The 10,192-nt window shown below is 39.0% G+C and overlaps 1 protein-coding gene and 1 long non-coding RNA gene across 2 annotated transcripts in view; one reads left to right on the top strand and one right to left on the bottom strand.

Annotated features, from left to right (window-relative positions):
- The first annotated feature begins 2,224 nt into the window (after positions 1–2,224).
- Positions 2,225–10,192, top strand: part of Tlr4 (toll like receptor 4) — a 16,675-nt gene continuing 8,707 nt past the window's right edge. The window contains exons 1-2 of the mRNA XM_021161091.1: positions 2,225–2,599; positions 8,594–8,760. Coding sequence (XP_021016750.1) covers positions 2,510–2,599; positions 8,594–8,760 — 257 coding nt within the window. The 5' untranslated portion in view covers positions 2,225–2,509. The remainder of the gene's footprint in view (positions 2,600–8,593; positions 8,761–10,192) is intronic.
- Positions 7,419–10,192, bottom strand: part of LOC115030894 — a 62,445-nt gene continuing 59,671 nt past the window's right edge. The window contains exon 4 of the long non-coding RNA XR_003836489.1: positions 7,419–7,864. This is a non-coding gene — a long non-coding RNA (uncharacterized LOC115030894). The remainder of the gene's footprint in view (positions 7,865–10,192) is intronic.

Genomic DNA, 10,192 nt, shown 5'->3' on the forward strand with positions numbered 1-10,192 from the left:
TACTCATTGCAAAACCACATTTGCATGTTTATCGAGGTTTAGCAAATAAAACATTACTGCTTATGGCTTCTCTCTTCTACTTTGTACTTGGATTGTCTTCTAGAAGAGGCTGACAGAACCGTAACGGTCTGGTTAAGGTCAACACATGCTAGTGTATTGTTATCATTTGGTTTTCACAAAAGAAATACCCACACAAAGCACTCCCCTGAATATTCCTATCACAGTTATGAAAGCTCTCAATGAAGTTGTATATAAAATGTGTGCATCAATACCTCCTGAGACACAATTTAGAAGAGATTATTTGATTCTTTCTCTAAGGCTTCTTTTTACCTGTTCTTCCCATTGGTAGCAAGAAAGGACATGTGCATCTTGGGCGTGGATGTACTTCTCAGTATTCTGTCCTTAATTATCACACTAGATTATTTTTGCTTTCTTACTTGAACTGTTTTCAGGGAAGGCTGGTGATCTAAGCACTATTACTATGGCAGCGAAGACATACTCTACTTGGTATGCATTACAGACATTGATTGGAGGATGAGGAGGATTAGGAAAGTTAAGACTTCAGAAGATGAGAGTCTAGATTCTTTAAGACTATTTTACAATGTTTTTCTCTAGCCTAGGCCAAGAGACATAGTCAGTGATGGGTAAAAATGAGGAATTTAATTTTAGAATTATTTTACATTTGAAGTTTCTAGAATTCAGCACAATTTCTAAATGTGTAGTGAGATAAATGGTTGAGGAAGGGATTAACTTTAAAAAGCTAGATTTTCATTTTGTCCTTTAATTCATTGATTGCTTGATTGTGTCTATCATATTCCCATGTATGTACTTAGATTTATGTATCTGCATGTGAAGGATAGGAGGATTTGGGTGTCTTACTATGACTTTGTACTTTATTGCCTAGGAAGAGGACCTCTTACTGAAATTGTATGTAGACTTGTGGCCACGAAGCTCCACAGAGCCCCTGGAAAGGAGTAGCTGAGAGAATTCTAACCTGATTGATGGTGATCTATACTTTTGCAGCTTAGCTGTAGCTAAAATACATTTGAGGTTCTTGTGACACACCTTGGGGGTGTCGACTGGACCAGTGATGTTTATCCTACTTCTATTCATCAGAAACTTATATGAACTTGCTTTTCCTCAGGCATGGCTCTAACAGCTTTACAACAAATCTTTGAGGAAGTATGATTATCCTTATATTATCCACAGTTTTTTTATACTTGCCATAGTTGTCTTTTATGGGATATAATGAGGATCTATGCTATGGTTAATTTAATTCAACCACAATAGATAATCTTCTATTTATTTAAAGATTTTTTTATTTTCATGCATGTATGAGTGTTTACCTACATATTTGTATGACTATCACATGCAATGCCCATGTGAGTCAGAGGAGAGAAATAGATTCCCTGGAATTAAAGTTACAGATGGTTGTGGGATAGCATATGGGTGCTGGGAAGCAAACCCCTTTCTTTCAGAAGAGCAGAAATGACTCTTAATTGATGAGCTATCTTCCCAACTCTATACCTTCATTCTCATAGTAGCAAATGGAGAATTGGCTTGTATAGCTTGACTGCTGTCATGCATCTTTTTTTTCTCTTCAGAAGCAGATGGATCTTTGAATCAGAATAATGAAGGGACCCAGTCTCTCCATGGGAGTGGAGTCTGTACATAATTTTGCAGGGGGTCTTGGGTTTTATATGGTGAAAAGGGGAATTTGGGGCTGGAAGTTTCATAATGCAGGTCAGCTCTCCTGAAGTCTCAATGGAGGTTGGAGGTTGTTGGTATTTTCATCTTCTTATCAGAAGCTTCCCTGGGAAGCTACCACATGCCAACAGTCCACAGATTATCCAGGCAGAATCACATAGCCTTCTAAGAGTATGTATTCTAAATATTAGTATTTAGATATGTCAAATAATGTAAATATGTAAAGAAGAAGGGAGGTAAAAACTGTTTTCAGGTTTACAGGGCTGAAAATGAGGCTCAGGGAGTAAAATCATTTGGACAAGGTGATCTGGGACCTTTACCTCAGCAACTTCTGAATCCCTTCACCACTTCTTCACTAGCAGCGTCACATGTAGAATTATGTACTGTTCCCTTGGAAGTCTAACTGAAGCAGTAAGCATCCTCTGTTGAAAATAAAGAAGGAATGAGGATGTTGCTCCACGCCAGTTCCCTGCCTTCACCAAGCCCAGAGGTCAGATGACTTCCTGGGATGAAAGCCAGCTTCCTCTTGCTGTTTCTCCAGTCGGTCAGCAAACGCCTTCTTCCTGTTCTACTCTTCAGTCTTCTAACTTCCCTCCTGCGACAGGGCAGATCGATTCTAGAACAAAACCAAAAGTGAGAATGCTAAGGTTGGCACTCTCACTTCCTCTTTGAATATAGTACTTGCTTGCAGAGGGGCACCCACTGGGAGGGAAGAGGCAGGTGTCCCAGGGACTCTGCGCTGCCACCAGTTACAGATCGTCATGCTCTCTCACGGCCTCCACTGGTTGCAGAAAAAGCCAGGATGATGCTTCTCTGGCTCCTGGCTAGGACTCTAATCATGGCACTGTTCCTCTCCTGCCTGACACCAGGAAGCTTGAATCCCTGCATAGAGGTATGTGTCTTGATCGCATGTGATCACACTCTTTCCTGCTAGCCTGCCTTGTTTCTCAAAACTATCCTCAGCTCAGAGCTCCCTGTGTGTGCTCTGTTTAGTTTATTTTGCACGAAGGAGTTAAACTAACCAAAAACTTGAGAAGCCGTGGCAACAAAAAGCCTCAGTGTTAACACAGGGCAGGAACAGGCAGCCAGGAGTGTCTTGTTTCATCTGAGTCATGATTTAGGGACTTGAAATTAGTAAAACTAGTTTAAAGTCATTGTTCTGTGACATACCTGAGAGATGTTAAAGAAATTACTGAACGTCTCTGAGGCCAGTATTCACAGGATGAAAGAATGACTGTGATCCCTAAAAAATGTAAGTAGGCTGTAATTTCAGGGCTTTCTGTGGGAACTCTGGCCACTCAGCTTTTAGCGGTCATCCTTCCCTTTCCAAATCAAGTGAAGGTAGCTGTGTCATTTCTGCTGCTTTCCAAGCATCTTTGAGAGATGAAGCGGTAGCTCAGCAGGTAAGGTCAGTGGCTGCCAAGCCTGATGAAAATCTGAGTTCAAGCCTCAAGCCTCACAAGTTAGAGGCAGGGAATCTCCTCCTTTAAGATGTCTTCTCAGTTGCAAGTGTCTGCCTTGGCAGGTGTGTTTATGCATGAGCACACACACAAATGAATAAAGGGAACAATTGTCTTAAATGAAAGAATTTCTATTAAAAATAAAACAACAAAACACACAAAAACACTAAGAGTTTTCTAAGAGATTTTAGTATTCTGCAACTAATTCTAGGAGATAAAGAAATGGGAGGGGTGAGGGAAGAAGAGGGACTAAGGCAGTAACTCCCGTTTTGGTTGAATACTGAGTCGTGAGTAATCTGACCCATGACTCATTCTTGTTTTCCTCCTGCACAGACCACGCAATTATCTTAGAAGCTCACAATAGAACTGAGCAAACAAGGAAGGAATTCGGGGTGAGGTAGGCTCAGAAGCTCAAAACAGGTTCAATGAGTTAAGATACATGGCATTCACATGGGGAAAAATACTGTTAATTTTAAAAAGTTATAATCATAGTATCTTGCTTTCTGATTCCTCAGTTACGTTGACAGAGATGGAATTTCCAATCAGTGCTACACTGAGATAAAATCCCGTTGCTCTTGGTGTCTGGTGTGCTTTGTCAACTCTCAAAGCTTGCTTGTTCCTTCTGTAAGCCAGGTCTCAGGACCCTTGGCCTTGTCTTCAGGGGTGATTACTCACTGCTTTCCTAATTCACAGTCCTTTCTAAACCCACACATAATTTCTTCTTTATTTGTTGTTATTGGTCCAGGGTCTTAGATTTATCAAACTACTCCTTTATACTCTTAATGACTCTTTAGAACCATGATGGTTGCTTCATCCCACAGGGCCTTGGCACTGCCTAAGCTACCTATGCACACCATCATCCCTCACCTAGGTCAAGGCTCAATGTGCTAAAATTATGGAATCCCTGTATATAGTTTAAAACTTCACTGTTGATCAAATTGAAAAATTAAGAATAAATGCATGAAATTAGTTTCAGTGATTTTTATGCAATCAAATATAGTTATGTTGTGTGAAATATAATAAAAGCATTCCACACTAACACTGGCGAAGCACTAGCCTCAGGTCTGTCTCCAGCCCTGTGGACAGGCTGAGGAGAACACGTTCTTTCCTTTAGTTAGGGTCTGTCTCACCTATGCTGGCTCTGTGTCTCCAGAGCTCCGAAATTGCTCTCTTCACCAGGCTCGCTAAGTTCCCATGGCTGGCTGATGCCAAGCACACCCCACATTTCCAAATTCCTGCAGCTGTCTGGGGTGTACTCTTTTTTTTATTAGATATTTTCTTTATATACATTTCAAATGCTATCCTGAAAGTTCCCTATACCCTCCCCCCTCCCTACTCCCCTATCCACCCACTCCCACTTCTTGGCCCTGGTGTTCCCCTGTACTGGGGCATATAAAGTTTGCAATACCAAGGGGCCTCTCTTCCCAGTGATGGCTGACTAGGCCATCTTCTGCTACATATGCAGCTAGAGACATGAGCTCTGGGGGTATTGGTTAGTTCATATTGGCTGGGATATACTCTTGCACACCACACTCTACCACCATACCTTTCTCTGGAACCCAGTTGAATTGCCACGTGAAGGAAAACAAAACACAAACTTAGTCTACAATCAACAGGTAACACAATGTTGGGTGCAGAACCTAGCATCCTGATTTTTTTATTTGACATTTTCTTAATTTACATTTCAAATGCTATCCCCACAGCCCCCTATACCCTCCCCTCCGCCCTGCTCCCCAACCTACCCACTCCCACTTCCTGGCTCTGCCATTCCCCTGTACTGATTTTGTAAACTAATCTATGTTAAAAATCCTCCAACTTGGGAGCCTCTTGGTCTTGTGGAGACTTGAGGACTCAAGATAGGGGAACACTAGGCTACTGAGGCAGGAGTGGGTGTGAGGGTGAGGGAACACCCTCATAGAGGCAGGGGTGGGGGAGGGATGAGAGGATAGGGGGCTTGTGGAAGGAAAACTGGGAAGGGGGATAACATTTGAATAAATAACCAAATGAATAAAATAACCAAAAAACAAGCAAACAAAATCCTTAGGTGGCAGACCCTGGAGGATGCACCATTTGAATTGACAGCCTCCGACTACCTACTTTGTGCCTCCAATGCTCTCCACCATCCACAAAGAAACCTTCCTTACTCCTGCCTCCCTCTTCCTCTTCCTGACCCAGAAGTCTCACCTACTCACCTAGTGACTGGTTTCCTGTAATGTTTATTAGGGGGAAATCCTACCACATAGTTAAGCAATTACGAAGATACCTTATGTTCAATTTTTGATACAGGGAATTAGACATTCAGCAACATTTTTGGCTTACTGTATATTTTGATTTCTCCTATGCGTGTTTCATGTTTCATAGCTATGTGTGGCTTATAGCTGCAGTACTCTAATGTGGAGCTTTGATTTCAGGATTATCTTTTTCATTTTATGTAGATCTCTGTGTGAATGTCTCCTCAGTTTGATTTTTCTTGATTGCCTCATGTTGATTTTTCCCTTTACCCTCTCCATATGCTCTTTTATTGATCATATCATTTTGTACTTTTGTCTTTTTTTCCCCACCATTTATCCTTCCCTTTGTGTAGAATAAAAAGGAAGGGAGTATTACTACTGGGTTTGTTACCATGTCACCAATGCCTCTCAGTGGTTCTCAACATCTTTAATGCTGAGACCCTTTAATATAGTTCCTCAGGTTGTGGTGACCTCCACCCATAAAATTCTTTTTGTTGCTACTTCTTAACTATAATTTTGTTACAGTGTTGAACCATAATGTAACTATCCGATAGGCAGGATATGTGATATGCAACTCCTGTAAATGGATTATTTGACCCCTAAGTGGGTGAAAGTCCACAGGTTAAGAACCACTGGCCTAGATCATGATAGGTATTCGGTTGTGTGTGTAGTATGTGTGAAACCAAAGAAAGAATGAATTCTGGGCACCATCTGATGTCCTCGTGTTCTGCCTGTGGCTACTCCATGACAGAAGGCTCTCCTTCTATAACTGTTAGCCAGTTTCTCTACATTTGTTCCCACTTATTATTTGCTTATGTTCTTTTCTCCTTTTGACATACATATTTTTTCCTTTTCCATGCATTTCCTTGCTCAGCTTTCCTGAATCTAGAATCTGTGTCTCTGCAGCTTTCATAGTTCTTAGTTATTTTCTTCTCTGTTAGCTGGTTCTATGAATGCAGTGACATCAGGAATCATGTAACATTTATTCTGGTACCGCCCATGGCCTTTAGCAGAAAAAGCCTACTATTTGGCTTAAACGGGCCGGTGTCCCATCAATTAAACAATATTTATCATTCATTCATCCAACAAATGTCTACTGAGCATTGAGAGGTCACCATGGACATTTCTGAGCCTTGAAGATAAATAGCAAGCAAAAATCATTAGAGCATCAATGCTCATGGTTCAATTGATCAAATGAAAAGCATCTGGAAAATAACTATATAGGCAATAGATTTACCTGGTCATCAAAATCTGTGAAGGAAATAATAGCAGGTGAGAGAAGAATTTCTGTCTGACGCCTAACTCTCTTAGATACATTGCCTTCAAGGATCCTATGATGAGTACCATTTAGGTAGATGTTTGTTAAGAAGCCTGTTTATGTATGAATCCTCTGACTATATGTGTATTACCCCAACTTTTTTATTTTCTTTGTCTTTAGAGGACTTTTTGAAGATTAGTATAAAATACATAAGTTGTAAGTAAATGCTAATATGCATCAAGGAATCAATAGTAGCCAATGATAATTAACATTAATATTTATCACTTTAATTCATGCAAGCTTTGTCATAAGCTCTGATCTCATTTAGCCCTTTGAGAATTCTATTGCTTTTAAATAAGAGAAAACAAAACTCACTGGGTTAAACAAAGCATTTTGCCAGATGAAATCATATAATTATGATATTACATGAAATTTTATGTTATAGGGTTCACAATAAATGTGAGAAAACTGATAAAACTAGTGGAGATTATGATAGAGAAAACACTCAGCCCTGAGAACAATTTTCTACCACTGGAATCCATGCACTATAAGACAGCCTCTGATCCCAGGACCAAACTGAGCAAGTCAATGAACCTAAGAACAAAAATAATTGTCAAAAATAATGCAGTAGCTAGGGAATGTCTATATATCTTTATTGGCACTCTCCATGTAGTTGTAAGTTGTATATAATGAAAATGATGAATTAGAACAATAATAATTTTACATTAAAGTATATACAAGCATACATTAACATGGGTTTTACATAAAACTACTGAGGTTCAGAGAAGATATTATAAAGGCAAACCAGCACACAAGCAAAACTTTGTCCCACACTCAGTATTCTTTAGTTCTTTGTGTAGGGTTAAAGACTCCTGGATATGTGTACCTGTTGGCCTCTTACATCTCATTTGCAGGCAGTCATGTTAGTGAAACTTTATGGGTGTAGCTTTTGACATTAAGGAACACAGTATTGCAGTAAAGTTCATAACCTTTTGAATCATAATCTTTCAGCCTCCTCTGCTGCAGTGATCCCTCATCTGTAGATGTTGGGGTTGTATTGTTAAGTGCTTCCATTGGTACTGGACTCCAGAATTCTGCATTTTGGTTGGTTGTGATTTTCTGTCATGATCTCTGTTTATAGATTGGAAGAAATAGTCTTTCCCAAGCAATAGCACACCAGTTAGTTACCAAATGCCAAATGTCCATCCCTGAAAACATATACATAAGTAATATTATACAAACTGAACAGGTTCTACTTATATATGTAGGATTTTATTTATACAATATTCATATATGTATATATATCAACAATTAATGAAAATGGCAACATGGACTTGAAAAACAGCAAAGAAAAGGGAGTAAGAAAAAAACTCGAAGAGTGGAAAAGGAAAAGTGAAGTGATATAATGATAATTTCAAATAATAGTAATAAAAAATATCTACTCTGTACCAAGTAGCACAGAACACTTGTTATGAAACTAAGGTTTTCAGACTTGAGCGTCATGTAACACCTGGTTCTATTGTTTCTCATTTAATTATAATTTTGTCATAGCAGAATGTTAATACATTGAGAATTCAGGTGATTTTTTTTTCTTCCTGACATGTGGAATAAGATGTCTTGCAAATATGAAGAGGCAGATAAATGAATGGAGTAGGATGGGTGTGATACCATATCCCCAGAATGGCAGCACTTGTGTGGGCGAGGCAGGTAGATTGGGAGTTCAATGTTATCTTTGACTGTATAGCTAATTTAAGGCCAGACTGGTCTATAGGAAAGCTTGCTTCAACCAAAATAAATCAGGATAAATGAATGAATAGATGGACAGTATGTTGACTGGCATGTATGTGTGAGAGTTTTATCACCCCATTATTCGTCTTTGGAGAGGAGTGGGAACACATAAAGTTGGAAATGTAACAATTGTTGTGTGGTATTTACAGGTAGTTCCTAATATTACCTATGAATGCATGGATCAGAATCTCAGCAAAGTCCCTGATGGCATTCCTTCTTCAACCAAGAACATAGATCTGAGCTTCAACCCCTTGAAGATCTTAAGAAGCTATAGCTTCTCCAATTTTTCAGAACTTCAGTGGCTGGATTTATCCAGGTAATGAATGAGCTTTTATGTGATGCAGAATGTGAAGTAGTTATTTTTTATATCATTGCATTCTTGGCTTAGAAAACCTAGATGGTTCTAACTAAACTTCCTTCTGTCATTTATTCAGTAGTGCTACAACTTGCTGTAAATCCTTGGAAAAGCTACTTTTATTTAACTGGTTTCAGTTGGATGGGCCACTAGATAAGAATATCTAAGGGCAGTTCTAACCTCTACATTATTTAAAACTATTTCATTAGATATTTATGGACCATGTCTTATATGTTGTATGTCTAAACTACAGAAGAAGAATTTATACATACAACACCCATACTCCTAATTATTAAGCAGGATAAAATACTCTTTAACGAATTAATAAATTAAAGTCTTGTCCTTATTATTGAACACATAGCACACATAAAATAAATGTTAACTAATGCTAATACTGTTGTTTACAACAGTAAGTAATAAAATATGTGAAAATAAGGGCAATACACTGTGTCCTGTAGAAGAGGGGCTGTTTTGTTATGTCTGTGAGAGGATCAAGAAAGATTTTGAGACGTGAGTACATGTGTAAGATACCTGAAATATTGAAAGTAGAAAAGAGAGTAGAGATTGAAAAAATAAACCCACTAACTTAGGAGGGAGAAGCAAATGTCCAAGTAAAACATCAACTATGGGCAAGAAACAGTTACTAATATTGTCCTTTCTGATTCAGGACACCATACCATTTGTTGGAACATAAAAACTTTTAGCCAGTATTTCAGATGGGAAGCTCAATATTTTTTATTGGTTAAAATTGCTCTTTGACAATTTCATACATCTATGTAATGCATGCAGCTACACTTACCTTCACCCACACTGAGTTTCCTCTGGTCACTGTTAGCCCTGACCCCTTCCAAAATGTCTCCAACCTATATTCATACCTTCTTATTTATTGTTTGACCCACTGATTTTAATCAGGTTCTCTGTGTGACCATAGATTTAGAAAAACCTATTGGAGACTAGTGAGGTTAACCATTTGATAAGCAACTAACACCAGTGATGGTTTCTCCCCAAGAATCTAAACTTTGGCAGAGCAGAAATGATTCCATGGTCCCCTCCATGAACAGTAGATTTCTGTTGGCATGACCAATGCAGGGAACTACAGCTTCTATGACATCAGATTTGCAAAGACTTTGTCATGTCCCACATGGAGCACCTCCTCTCGCTATCTCTTGGATCTAACATTTCTTTTTTTTTTTTTTTGAATTAATTTTTTTATTAGGTATTTTCCTCATTTACATTTCCAATGCTATCCAAAAAGTCCCCCATACACACCCCACCACTCCCCTACCCGCCCATTCCCACATTTTGGCCCTGGCATTCCCATGTACTGGGGCATATAAAGGTTGCAAGTCCTATGGGCCTCTCTTTCCAGTGATGACCTACTAGGCCATCTTTT

This window comes from Mus caroli, chromosome 4 (genome assembly GCF_900094665.2).
Source record: "Mus caroli chromosome 4, CAROLI_EIJ_v1.1, whole genome shotgun sequence".
Taxonomy (NCBI): Eukaryota; Metazoa; Chordata; class Mammalia; order Rodentia; family Muridae; genus Mus; species Mus caroli.